Source organism: Marmota monax, unplaced genomic scaffold, assembly GCF_021218885.2.
Source record: "Marmota monax isolate L192 unplaced genomic scaffold, Marmota_monax_Labrador192_F-V1.1 WCK01_AAM20220418_F8-fsc00284, whole genome shotgun sequence".
In the NCBI taxonomy this organism is placed as follows: Eukaryota; Metazoa; Chordata; class Mammalia; order Rodentia; family Sciuridae; genus Marmota; species Marmota monax.
The window spans coordinates 416,859-430,902 of NW_026694275.1; the positions used below are offsets into that span (position 1 = coordinate 416,859).

The 14,044-nt window shown below is 46.2% G+C and overlaps 1 protein-coding gene across 2 annotated transcripts; it reads right to left on the minus strand.

Annotated features, from left to right (window-relative positions):
- Positions 1-2,127: 2,127 nt before the first annotated feature.
- Positions 2,128-10,514, minus strand: Gjb1 (gap junction protein beta 1). 2 transcript variants are annotated; one of them, XM_046467107.2, is made up of 2 exons: positions 10,394-10,514; positions 2,128-3,636 (listed from the first exon to the last, which is right to left on the minus strand). In XM_046467107.2, exon 2 carries the CDS (start codon positions 3,618-3,620, stop codon positions 2,769-2,771), a length of 852 nt encoding a protein of 283 aa, XP_046323063.1. In that variant the 5' UTR covers positions 3,621-3,636; positions 10,394-10,514; the 3' UTR covers positions 2,128-2,768. The 2 variants fall into 2 exon arrangements, with proteins under 2 accessions (XP_046323063.1, XP_046323064.1); XM_046467108.2 differs by lacking the exon at positions 10,394-10,514 and adding an exon at positions 8,113-8,348.
- Positions 10,515-14,044: the final 3,530 nt, after the last annotated feature.

Genomic DNA, 14,044 nt, shown 5'->3' on the forward strand with positions numbered 1-14,044 from the left:
GAGCTTATCAATGGAAAGCCAGGTCTCCTAATTCCAATGCCTTCTTCTCCACCCTAGCCCCACTTGCTTCAGCGTCTCTTCCTTATACTCTTGTGACAGGTCAGTCCATGGCTGAGCATGGTGGCACATGCTGGTAATTCCAGCTATCTGGGAGGCTGAAGCAGGAGGATCACAAGTTTGAGGTCAGCCTGGGAAACTTAGCGAGAGTCTGTCTCAAAATGAAAAATAAAATAAAAGGTTTCAGATGTGGCTCAGTGGTAGAGCACTTCTGGATCCAATCCCTGGCAACCCTTCCCCCAACCTCACCAAAAAAAAGTCAGTCCTGGGTCCGCCTGCCCTTCACCCCTATTTCCATGAAACCTTGCATTCAGACATTCCCTAAGGAATGCTGCTCCCACCTGGTGCAGAGGATAAAAGAATCACATGTTCTCCCTCAGGCTGTTACCAACCAACCCAATAGCTTTATTGTCCCACCACTGCCCCCTGGAGAGGAAAGCCTGTTCTGGAATTGGAACCTTTTTCCTACGGGAGTTGATAGAATCTTTTGAAGACAAGGTAGATTTCTGAGGTGATAAGGGGTTTCACATTTTTCATTGTCAGGAGGGCTCGAGGTTCCCTCTTGGACCAGGATGGGATTTTAAAGAGAAAATCATTCTCTTGATGGTCTTTTGGGCAGAGAGGAAATGCTCTGTGTTTGCTGAATTGCATTGTGAATGAAGATGTCTTTCCATAAGAAAAGGAGTCTCTGTCACCATGAGTGGGGACCTCTCTTCTGACAGGGTGCAATGTCAATTCCTAAGGAGAAATGAAATTTATTGCAGGCAAGAAGTGTTTTTCTTTTAAGAGAGGAGAAGCTCTCTCTCAGGGGTTGCTAAGTGTGGTGGGGAAAAAAAATACCTACACTCTCTTTTCTAAAGGACAAATCTCCTCCAAGGAGTAAACCTTCCATGCTTTCTCTCTGAAGGGGAAGAATTATTTTGAGAGGGAGAACAATTCCGATGAGATCACCCTGATTTTTCTCTACTTTTCTGATATACTTCCCATGTGGAGTCCACATATTCAGAGAGGGAGTGGCAAATACTTGCTCTAGCAAGGAGGTAGCAAAACTGAGGAGTGAAACTTGCTGTGGGGAAATTTTACTCTGAGGGTCCACTTGTGAAGACAGTGACTCTGAGATGGGGAAAGCACTGTGAGACTGTGGAAGTCTTTTAGGAACCCCAGAAGCACAGAGTGTCAAAGAGAGCTTAGAGATGTGCTAGGATAAAACTTTGTTTCTCACAAAGAAACAGGCTTGGGGAAGGGACTGTTTTGCTAGTAAGTGACATGAGGAGAACTTGAACCTGACTTTGTTGAGTCCCAGGCTGGGGCTTTTCCTACTGCAGCTGACAGGGGGAGGGGTGATGCTTGTGAGGAGACTGCCTCTATGGTATGTGTGAACTATGGTGGAGGCATCTCTGGGATAGCAGAGGGGTGGTCAATTCAGAAATCAGTTGGGAGAAGGAAACTGAGGAGGAGGATGAAATTAAGGGCTATATCCAGAGGAAAGGGGCCAGAGTCATTGTATACCTGATCAGCAGATTGTGGGGCACTGGTTTGCAAGGAATGCTAAATTTATAGGGAGTAAGGGGACAGCTTTCCCAGGAGTGTAGGGGAAGGGACCTCGGCAAGATACCCAGGGACTGCGTGCCTCTGTTTCAGAGTGTCTCTGTCTCTGTGCCTTTCCGTCTCATTCACTCAATTTCTCTATCATTTCCTGTGTCTCCAGAGGGAAGTGTCATTTTAATTTTTTAAAATCACAGGAAAGAGGTATGTGAATTAGACCCCAATAAAGTTGTTAAAAATGAAAACAACAACCACCAAGAAAACAATAAGAAAGGAAGGAAGGAAGGAAAGAAGGAAGAAAGAAAAACCAACAAGAACAACAAAAAGCAGGAAAGAATGGCTCAGGATCTGGCTTTGCTGGGGCCAGGAGCACGGTGGTAGTTCCTCATTTACAGCTTCAAATCACTCTTTCTTTTGACCTTTCCTTTCTTGATCAGCAAAAAGCCAGCCAAGGCCAGCTCATCCAGGGGGAGGTCAGAGGTTATGGAAGAAAGAACTTCAACAAACACACAAGCCACTTCTTCATTTACTGTAAAATCCTGTTTAATGTGTAACATTTCAGGCAGAGAGAGGCCTTGGGGACTGGAGACACGGGCAGCCCTGACTGACTCCCACTGCAACTTATCTGCCTGCTTCTCCCTTCCTAACTCCATTACCCCCAGACATGTCTCCTTTTTGTGGCCAGCTGGCAAGCACTGTTCCTCCTTTTCTCGTGCTTGCTACCCTCCCTTCTCCACCCACATATCCACAGCACCCCTCCTCCACTCTGCTTGCCCACATCCCTCCCCATTGATGTGACTCCAGAAATAGGGGATCTGACAGCACAGGGTTAAGATTAGTTTCAGAATTGGAGATACTGTCAGAGCATCCCATCTCTTGTCCCCAGTGATCCCAGGAAGAGAGAGAGGGAAGAGGGGAAAGGTACAGGCAACAAGAGCTACCCACACCCCTGGTAACCTTGAGCACTGGCATAGTGGTGGCCTCATTCTCCCCACTCCTCCAGCTCTCCAGACAGAAGGCCCTGGGAGGAAGGGCAGTAGGGAGGGAAGGAAGGTTTGGATGGAGTAATCCCTAGCAGGCAGAGGCCTGTGCACTGGCAGGGGAGAAGGAGGGGCAGGCCCAGGGAAGGATGGGGAACAGGATGGGAGGTTGCCTGGTATGTGGCATCAGCAGGCCGAGCAGCGGTCACTCTTCTCAGCTAGCCCGGCCCCAGTGCCAGGGCTGCGGCGCAGTATGTCTTTCAGAGAGCCATCCTGCTCGCTCAGCAGCTTGTTGATCTCATTCTGCTTATATTCAGGTGAGAGGCGGTGGCCAAAACCTGAGCCCTTACGGGAAGGTGGATTGGAGCGGCGCTGGGCTCGGCGGGCACAGGCCCGGATGATGAGGTACACCACCTCCGCCACGTTGAGGATGATGCAGATGCCAGAGGCAGCTAGCATGAAGACAGTGAAGACGGTTTTCTCAGTGGGGCGGGACACGAAGCAATCCACTGTGTTGGGGCAAGGGTAGGCCTCACACTTGACCAGCCGCACCATGGCATAGCCGGGGTAGAGCAGATAGAATACATACATAAAGACGGCCTCAAACAGCAGCCGGAACACCACACTGATGACATAGGTCCACCACAGTGTCCCTGAGATGTGAACCTTGTGCCTCTTCACCTCTTCCAGGTGTAGGGGGTCCCCGTGGCCCTCAAGTCGCAACATTTTCTTCTCTATGTGCTGCTGATGAGCCACGTGCATGGCCACAAGGAGAGCTGGGGTAGAAACTAAGATGAGCTGCAGGGACCACAGACGCACGTGGGAAATGGGGAAAAAGTGGTCGTAGCAGACGCTGTTGCAGCCAGGCTGAAGGGTGTTGCAGATGAAAGAAGACTTCTCATCACCCCACACACTCTCTGCAGCTACCACCAGCACCATGATTCTGAAGATGAAGATGACCGACAGCCATACTCGGCCAATGGCAGTGGAATGCCGGTTCACACCACTGAGCAACGTGTACAAACCTGTCCAGTTCATCCTGCCTCATTCACACCTGCAAAACATGAGGTGTGAGTGAAACAAACTGTCAGAAAACTGGGGCAGGAAACTGGGCGACCACCCCCACCTCTTCCAAGAGCCAGTGGCAGGAAAGGAAAGACTTTCACAGCTTTCCGCTTCACCTCATCTCCCATGCCAGCATCTCCTCCTCCTCACTCACTTGACTTGACTTCCCTAAGCCCCATCCCCCCCTCTTCACATTTATCCAACATTCTTTCATCTCTAGTCCCTTTCTTCATCAGGCCCATTTTGTTCTGCTATCAGCCATCCCCTCTGGCTCCCCATCCCCCAGCTCCTTAACTCCCAACCTGGGGCAAAACCAACAAAGCCATTACCTTGGGGAGCGCCTATCCCCAGGCCACCCAGACAGGTCCCCTATGGTCTCATGTCTGTGTAGGGGGAGTGGTCCCTGGGTCCGCGCCTGCGTCCCAATTCATCGCTGCCCGGTGCTGGGGAGTCATATGCTGCTTTATACCCAGTGTCTGCACAATGGGACCTTTGTGGGGCTCTGAACAACGCCCTTTAGAATTCAGATCAAACGTTCTGACTTCCGCCCACCCTACACACAGAGCACTTGTGTCCCAGCGCCGGACACCCAGCCTGCACCCACCTGTTCTGTGCCCGCCCGGTCCATCGCCGCACCCGCCCCATGGCCCCACCAGAAGAATGGCCATGGTGGGGAGATGGAACACAGACAAATGCATGTACAAGGTGATCCCAGGGGACCAAGATGCTCTGGGCCCTCCCCCATGGTCTATCAGAAACATAGGGTCACAGGATTTTTCCTAGGCTTAGATCCCCTGCAGGGTATGGGTGAGCTAGAAGGAAGTAAAGGGAGGAGTCTGTCTTGTCGGGAACTGTGCTAAGCATTTTCCCACACGTTCTTTCTTTCGAACCATTTAGCAAGCCTGTTAACCCATTTTCCTGATGAGGAAGCTAAAACTCAGTTAAATAACTCACTCAAGTTCAGACACCTAAGAAGTGGGAGGGTAGGATGAAACAAAAGTGTCTGAAAGCAGAGGTGTATATTTTTCCACAATAGACTCCTAATGCTTTTGCAGATGGTGCAAAAAAAAAAAAAAAAAAAAAAGCTAGCCATTTAAAAGAAGAAAAGTATGGCTTGTTAGTGTATGCCGGTAATCCTAGACACTAGGGAGGCCGAGGTAGGAAAACCACAAGTTCCAGGCCAGCCTCAGCAACTAAGTGAGGCCCTAAAAAACTTAGAAAGACCCTGTCTCAGAATTTAAAAAAAAAAATATATATATATTTTAAAAAGGGCTTGAATGTGGCTCAGTGGTTAAGCACCCCTGGATTCAATCCTTGGTACAAAAAAAAAAAAAGAAGAGGAAAAGAAAGCAACATCTAATGTCACCTGGGGGGAAAAAAAGGCACCTGAAAACAAAAAACAAAAAAACAAAAAAACATGGAAGCCTTCCATCTGTAAGCACATTCCAACTCAAGTATCGTGGAGCAAACTTCACTATCCCTCCTCCTATCCCTCCTTGAGTTGCGGAAAAGGGAATCCCTAGAGGAGCTGGGCAGGTGGGCACATGGCAAGGACAAGCCAGGAAAAGAAAGCAAAAGGTCTCCAAGCAAACAGCAAGCTAGGAGATGGAATAGGCAAGATTCAGAGCTTTAGATTTGAATCTTGGGTCTTTCTCCTAATATGACCTTGAGCTAGCTACTGAATTTATCAGAGCTTGCTTGCTCATCTATTAATGGGGTTAATATCCAGCAAGGCTCAATGAAATGACCTACAAAGTTCTTAGCCCAGGTCAGGTTTCACAGTTGGTGATCTGATGGGTTTCTCAGGAAGAGAAAACAATGTCGTCTTGGGGGGCTAATTGGTCTGCCAAACCAAGATTTCTCCTTTTCCTCCCAGATGTTGTTGTTGACTTACAGACAGCTCCAGCTCCGTTGCTGCCCTGCCCCCAAAGTCAAGTGTGAATTGTAACCTCCCTTTCAGGATCTTGCCAGTTGCTCTGGAGAGGAAATTCTCCTCCATCCCTTAGGCAGGCAAAGAAGGCCTCTCCCCACCTCCCACTGCTTCTGCCATTATGTTGCAAGGAGATTGTGCTAGAAGCAGGGGAATGAGTGTGAGGAATATTTGCAGGCCTAGACCAGAGGAAATGCAGGGCATTTCCTGCCTCTAATGCAGGCTCCACAGCAGGAATAGTGGCAGTGGAAGAAGCCCTCTATTCACTTCTGGGTGGTCCTCTCTGTCATAGAGGGAAAGGGCAGGGTAACAGCAACTGGAAAAGTTGGGGAATGGGATCTGTGAAACTGGGGGAAGAAGGCACAGTCCACAGGACATATGGTCTTTCTCTGAACAACAACGTTTCTTCATTTAGCTGAAAAAATAAAGCCTTGGTGAATTTGTGCTCAGTGTCTAAACCAGTTTGGGGATGCATGGGCAAGGGTGTCCTTTCTCCCAAGTCTGGGATTCTGGAGGCAAAGCTGCTGCAGAAGTTACCTCAGTTAACTTAAAAAAAAATGCTTCAGGCAGTGAGATATATTAGATTTTTTTTTGGGGGGGTGGGCAGTATTGAACCCAGAGGCTCTCTACCACTGATACACCCTCAGGGCTGGGGATATGGCTCAAGCGGCATGAGTGCGGCCCTGGTTCGATCCTCAGCACCACATACAAACAAAGATGTTGTGTCCGCCGAAAAAAACTTAAAAAAAATATATTAAAAAATTCTCACTCTCTCTTTAAAAAAAATACATCCTCAGCCCTTTTTATTTTTTGAGACAGGGTCTTGCTAAACTGTCTAGGCTATTCTCCAATTGCTATCCTCCTGCCTCATCTGGAATTACAGATGTGTGGCCTATATGGATTCTTTTTTTTCTTTACTTTCTTTTCCTTTTTCTTTTTTTTCCTTCTTTTTTTTTTTAGAACAGGGGATTGAACCCAGGAGTACTTTGCTACTGAGCCACATCCCCAGTCCTTTTTATTTTGAAACAGTTTCACTAAATTGCTTAGGGCTTCACTAAATTGCTGAGTGCTGAGGCTGGATTTGAACTTGGGATCCTGCTGCCTCAAGCCTCCAGAGCTGCTGGAATTACAGGTGTTTGCCACCACACCCAGCTTTTTTTTTTTAACATATGGATTCTTTTTTTAAAAAAAATTATTTTAAAAATATTTATTTTTCAGTTTTCGGTGGACACAACATCTTTATTTTATTTTATGTGGTGCTGAGGATTGAACCCAGTGCCCCGCGTATGCCAGGCGAGCATGCTACCACTTGAGCCACATCCCCAGCCCTTTCAATTCTTTTTTTTAGTTGTAGGTGAACACGATAACTTTATTTTATTTATCTACTTATTTTTATGTGGTGCTGAGGATTGAAAACGTATGGATTCTTAATACAGGTGGTGAAGGAGAATTGTTAAGAATAACCATTTACTGAGCACCTGTTATATGCCAGGACCATGCACTATACTCTTTCATGTAATTCTCAGAACAACACCCTAAGGTAGGATATTGCTTTTATCCTCTGTCACAGAGGAAGAAACTGAGGCAAAGAAAAGTGAAGGGACTTGCCTAGAGGTCATGCAGTAAGCAAGTGACAGAGCTGGGATTTGAGCCAGGTCAAAATGACTCCAAACCCATATTCTTTTCCATAAACTCCACTGACTTGGATAGATTTACAACTTTCTTTCCATGGAGGTGTGTGTGTGTGTGTGTGTGTGTGTGTCTATTTTTTGGTACTGGGAATTGTACCCAGGGCCACTCTTACAATGGAGCTATACTTTTAGCCCTTTTGCTTTTTATTTTTTTTAAAAAAACAATTTTTTAGTTGTCAGTGGACCTTTATTTTATTTTATATGTGGTGCTGAGAAGCGAACCCAGTGCCTCATATATACTAGGCAAGTGCTGTACCACTGAGCTGCAACCCCAGCCCTTACTTTTTATTTTGAGACAGGGTCTCTCTAAGTTGTCTGGGCTGGTCTCAAACTTACAATCCTTCTGCCTCAGTCTCCCCAATACAGGTCTGTGGGTACTTTTCCCCCAGTACTGAAGAGTGAACCCAGAGCACTCTATCACTAAGCTACTTCCCCAGCCCTTTTTTTATTTTGAGACAGGGTCTTGCTAAATTGCTAAGGCAAACCTCAAACATGTAATCCTCCTGCGCAGCCTCTCAAGTAGCTGGGATTATAAGCATGCGCCTCTGTGCCTGGCTCCATGGGTATTAATTTTTAAGTTTTTTTTTTGTACTGAGGCTTGAACCCAGGACCTTTTGTATGCTAGGCAAGTGCTCTACTACTGATACATCCCCAGCTCTCCATGTATTTCTTTTCTTTTCTTTTTTTTTTTTTTTTTTAAGGAACAGGGGTATTCAAAACTGGCCTGTCTTTTCATTCTCCTTTTACTTCTTCTTTCCTATCAATTGACACCACTTTTTTTTTCTCCTTTCTTCTTGGAATTTCCCATTGCCTCCCAATTTTGGTATATTTTTCTCTTGCTTACCTTTCCTGGGCTGTTTTCTCCAACTCCAAAGTGAATCTTAGCTGTTCTCGTCTCTCTGCCCCTCAGAGGTGCCCCACAGACATCCTGGCCACCCTTGAGTTTTTAGGTTCTTGTAGTTTTCTGCCTCTTATCGTCTTAAACTCTCTGTGACATAGCCAGTAACTCCCTTCAGGGCCCCTAAGAACCCTTGTGTGGGCACTGGGATTTCAATTTTTGCTTTCCCAGTTGGAAAGTGAACTGATCCTTATGTCAACATCAATACTCAAGGGTTGCATTTAAAAAACATCTAGGGGAGTGACCTGATTTTGAAATCCAAACTGTTTTCCCAACTTTGGGTTAAAGTCCAGGTATTGATATACTCTGCTCCAGGCGTGTTTTGCTCCCATGTTTAATTAAGAAGGGCTTTTGGGGCCTTGTCAGGCTTCAGGTTTGCCCCAGAACTCAGGAACAGCCCCAAATCAGGAGATTGTGCTTAGTCCTTACAACAAGCCTGTAATATTATCCCCATTTTTCAGACCAGGAAGTTGACACTCAGAGTAACTTGTCTCAATGGCAATTGCACTGCTGCCAAGTGGTAGAATCAAGTTCCAAAATTTATTTTTCTTTGACCTCATAGCCTTTGTACATAGCACTGCTATTGGTGACTCTTTTAGGGAGTTTGGATTTTAACTGCAACCAGGCTTACATCTCAAAAAACTCTACTCCTTCCTGTGCATTCTGGCATGTGCTCGCATGTGCACACACATGTACACAACACATTCGTTAAGTCTGTGTCTGTTTCTTGGCCCCCACCTCTTTCTTCCAACTACAGGGAAATGCTTGTGATTTGGAGGGTTGGGGAAGAGGAGTTGGGCTGGGCTGGATGGGCTTACATTCATTCTCAGAATCCATGCTCCCTCCCCCATTTTACAGGCAGCCTGTGGTCACAAGGGGACATGGGACTTGCCTTGAGATTTCCCTCTGAATTTCTGGCTGCCTTCATTAGTTTGACAGGGTTAAGGCCAAACTCCTCCAGCTCTTTCTCTTTCCATGCTTATCTTCCCTGCCTCCACCCTGTGGTTCTACAGAATTTTAGTCATGGGACATAGCTTTCCACCATGCCATACAATATGCTGTGGCCAGTCTTGGTCACATCCAGTCTGGTTCATTACATTTTTCCCTTTCCCTGCTGTGGTCTTTTCATAAAACTTCTACTAATGTTAACTCCTTTATCACTGTTTGAACTATCCCCAATTACTCCTTCATCACCCCCCCACTTCCTGTTGCTCTCTATTTGAGCTTATTATAACAGCCACCATTTATGGAATACCTACTATGTGTTAGAAACTGTATGATCATGAACTCTCATTCTTACAACAACCCTGTGAGCCATGAGCTGTTGTCTTCAATCCACAGATAAGGTAAAGGCAACTCAAAGAAGTGAAATAACTTATCACACAGCTGGTAAACAAGAGCTGGAACTCATTGGAAATCCTATTAGCCCCTCACCCAAGCCTGGGTCCTTTCCATATTGCTATGCTGCATCTTCATCTACACTTCAGTCCATTAAAACTTCTCTTGTCTAAATTCTCCTCTCTCCATCTCATTTTTTAAGCCCATGCATTCGGCTATGCCATTCCCAACAGCTGGAACAACTTTTAAACAGTTAGAGAGCCATCCCTCCTATAGATCCCCAAACCATCAGTTACCCCAGGCTCAGCTTGAGTCTGCCTGCCTCCCTTAAGAAAATGGAAACACATGCTCTCAAATCCTCAGCCCCTTTGACTGGCCCTCTGTGGCCCACTCAGTACATTTATTCATTCACCTTCACCCCTGTGTTGGGAGCATGCCTGGTTTGCCTGGTATTCTGGGAAGGAAAACAGCATCTGGCATTGCCCAATTGTCCCACTGAACCCTGTCCCTGCGTGGGAGAAAATGTCACAGAGGAACAAACTTGGCTACCTTGTGTCACTCTAGTCTGTCTTCCTGGGAATCTGACCCTATGGGGGTGAGAAGAATATTTGTCAGAGAAAAAAAAAGGGTGAGAGGAAAAGCAACTTTCAGCCTTGAAAGAGGATAAGAGTTGGAAGCTGCAGAGAGAAGCTAAGCAAGCCTGGCACCTGGCAGGAGGAACCTCAGCTCAGCTCAGCTCAGAGGAAAGCATAGAAGGGACCTAAGTGGCTGAGTGCTGAGGTTCAGAGAAGGCAAGATCAGGTGTCTCCCCAGCCCCACTTCTGCCCCCACAGCTGCCACACCAGCCCTCAGTCCCAGGACCACCTCCCTCAGTCCCCAGCCTGCTCACCTCCCCGACACTGCCACACCTGGCTGCTGCCGCCCTTTCTCAGGGAATGTCTGCAGGCGTGTCTGCCCTATACCACTAGGCACTGTCAGCCCAGCCCAGGGGGAGGGACAATGAGTCCAGGGCCAGAGCCAGAAATGGCCCACGGCCCAAGAGGAACCAGAAAAACATTAACCAGCCCCACCTCCTCCCACACACAATCATTAAACAAGATTGATTCCCTGAGTTCCCAATGGGTTTGGAGTGATAGATCATATTGCTTGGGGTTATTGCCCTGTCCCACAAGGAGGGAGGCATCATTATCAGTCATGTGCCCAGGCCTGGCCTATCTGGGAGACTGAGCTGGACCTGGGTTCCTCAACATCCCTTAGCCTTTTCCCACCTCCAGGCCTTAGGTAGATTCACCCATTGTGTGAGCAAGTTGCCAAGTTCCTATGCTGGGTATCATCCCTTCCACTTGCCAGCCTCTAAAACTAAATGACAATGGGAGGAAAAAGACATGAGTGATGGCACCTAAGGTCAAGGTGGGGGATAACAGTGCTTCCCACCCATATCACAGTATCAGGGTGCTTTTGACTACCTGCCTATTGTCCATGTACTGAGTGGCTGAGGACAGACCAAAGTATTTGTAATCACATCCCAGAACCCTAAAACCTCCTCAGAAAGTGTCTTCTATTCTTAGGGCCAAAGCAGTTGAACTGCAAAGTATCATGTGCAAGCAATAAATCTTGGCAATCATTTAGGTAAACAGAGAATGTCAACCCTTAACTGAGGGATCAGTCTTTTTTCAAGGTCTCTACCATGGAGGGCTTTCCTGAAGACCCTACTAATCCTGTGACCTGAATGGCAGTGAAGAAAAGCGAAGTCAGGGGCTGGGGTTGTGGCTCAGCAGTAGAGTGCTTGCCTAGCAAGTGCAGGGCCCTGAGTTCCATCCTCGGCACCACATAAAAATAAATAAATAAAGGTATTGTGTCCAACTACAACTAAAAAATAAATATTAAAAAAAATAAAGGGCTGGGGATGTGGCTCATGCGGTAGCGCGCTCGCCTGGCATGCACGGGGCACTGGGTTCGATCCTTAGCACCACATACAAATAAAATAAAGATGTTGTGTCCACCGAAAACTAAAAAATAAATATTAAAAAAATTAAATAAATAAATAAGCAAAGTCAGCAGAAACTGGTCCCTTACCTTCTGCTCTTCACCTCAGCTTCAGTTCCCTTGCTAGACAGAAAGTCAGGGCCTAAATTTTCCTTGGTTGAACACTGATCAATAAGTCTTTACTGGACACCTAATGGGATCCCAGCATATGGCCACATGCAGGGGACAAGAAGCAGAGAAGGGGAACATACCCCAACTATTCTTAAGGAATTCATTGGGCTGGGGATGCAGCTCAGTGGTAGAGCCTTTGTCTAGAATGTGTGAGGCTTTGGATTCAATCCCCAGCACTGCAAAAGGAAAAAGGGGGGGCATTTATCAATTTCCTAAGGAGACAAGACCCAAGACCCAAGAAATTGCTGTGTTCAATTACGTGGTTCTAACTTTGACTGTCCATGGAGTTTAAAGAAGGAGAAGGTGAAAAAATTGATAGTCAGAGAGGAGGTAAAGTTTGAGTAGAGAAGTAAAGGATGGATAACAGAAGGAAAGGCAAAAGGTGGGACTAGCATTCAATGGAGGAGGCACAGTATGAGTAAAAGAGAATTGGAGTGAGTAAGGCATGCTTAGGGATAGAAAGGAGGCACTCCATTGAGTGGCTGTGGAAGAAACCATTGGTCATCAACAGAACTCAGAGCATGGAAGACCTTTAAAGTTAGATAGGATTTGGTAAAATTGATATAAGGCAAAACTGAGCCAGACCCCAGTGTGTGTATGGTAGGGGAGACCAAGCTGAATGCCATTCTTTAGTAATTGATGATTCCTGTTGAGCACAAGTTGGAGTGAATAAAGAGGACTAGCATTTCTTGAGTATTTAATGCATCATAGGCAATGTTCAAAGTGCTTTGCAAGTACTACTTTGAGCCTCAAAATAACCCTATGAAGTAGGCAGTATTAATATTACCACATTGTGGAGGAATTAAGGCACACAGAGGTTAACTGACATAACTTAGGTCACCTGGCTAGTAATAACAAAACTAGATCTGAACCTAGACAGTCTGGCTCTAGAACATCTTTATCACTACATCACAGCTGATAAGCTCTCCATTGAGAATTTGTGTATAGAGTGGTCCCTGGCTGGGTGTGGTGGTGCACACCTGTAACCCCTGCAACTCAGGAGGCTGAAGCAGGAAGATTGAAAGTTTGAGGTCAGTCTCAGCAACTTAGTGAGACTCTGTCTCAAAAATAAAAAGGACTGGGAATGTAGCTTAGCTCAGTGGTAGAACAATGTAGTTTCAATCCCCAATACTGGAAAAAAAAAAGTGATCCCTGACTGCTGACTTCAGAAGTTTCTGAGTTAATAGGAGAGATGAAACATGCACCTGAGTCACTACAAGGGAGTAGTTCATCAGTGCCATATGAAGATATGATATGCTAGAAGGAGTTCAGAGATAGGAGAAAAGGGTAAGTTTCATGGAACAGGCAGGATTGGACTTGGATAATAAAGGATATGGAGGGGGCCCAACATTCCAGGTGACAGGAAACTGTGAGATGTGTTTAGGGAATGGTGGGCAGACCTGTTTGACCAGAAGAGAGAGCTCCTATAGCAGAACTCCTGGGAAGGAAAGTCCAGGTCAATATTAGTATGTACTCATTGTTCCTGGGAGTTCTGGCAGGGTTTCTTTGAGGTGCTTGTAGTTCTAGGCCACAGGAAGTCTCTTTGAGTAGTTTGTAGCTGTACAAAAGATATGTTACTAGAATCGACTTGTCCTTGGCCTGTTTACTGCTACTTGAGTACATCTTCTGGCTGGGTGCTGCTGCTGCTAGAGAGGTAAAGCAGGGAGAGAGAAGGGAGGGGAGAGGAGGGAGACAAGGGTAGGAAAATGGAGAGAAGAGGAAAATGACTACAGTGAGCAATGTCAATGCATTTGCTCCTGCTAAGCAGCTCAATTCAGCTGCTCCCTTGACTCCTGTTTTGTTGTTGTCTTTTTAGATAATCATGCCAGTAGAGTATATTTTGACATATTATACATACATGGTCCCTTGAGTCCTAAGCAGAGTAGACCATTCTTTTTTTTTTATGTGTGTGTGTGTGTGTGTGTGGTACTGGCCATTGAACCCAAGGACACTCTGCTACTGAGCCATATCCCTGGTTTCTTCTATTTTCTATGTCTCACTAAGTTACCCAGGCTGGTCTTCAACTTGTGATCCTCCTGCCTCAGCCTCCCAAGTTGCTAGGGTTACAGGTGTGCAAAGCTGTGCCTGGCTTGAGAAAATGTCTAAACATTTTATGTCAGCCTGCTTATTTCCTGGAAATCACTCAAAGAAATCTTCATTAGGTCTTGAGACATACAAGGTAAGAGACCCCAAACATAATAAGTCTGTCATCTCTGGCACAGTTCAAACATCAGTCCAAACAAGGGTTTTCCCCATTCCTGTTCTACCTGAGACTAGGACAGTGGATCAAGGAGATGAATCACATTATTTGGGAGTATTTCTTACCAGTGACGTCATCATAGTTCAGAGTTTTGGACTTCATAAACAGAATCAGCAGCCTAGT

What these genes read in the sequence shown, in the direction of transcription:
- Gjb1 (XM_046467107.2), bottom strand. Translation starts at nt 3,620, where the DNA reads ATGAACTGGACAGGTTTGTACACGTTGCTCAGTGGTGTGAACCGGCAT.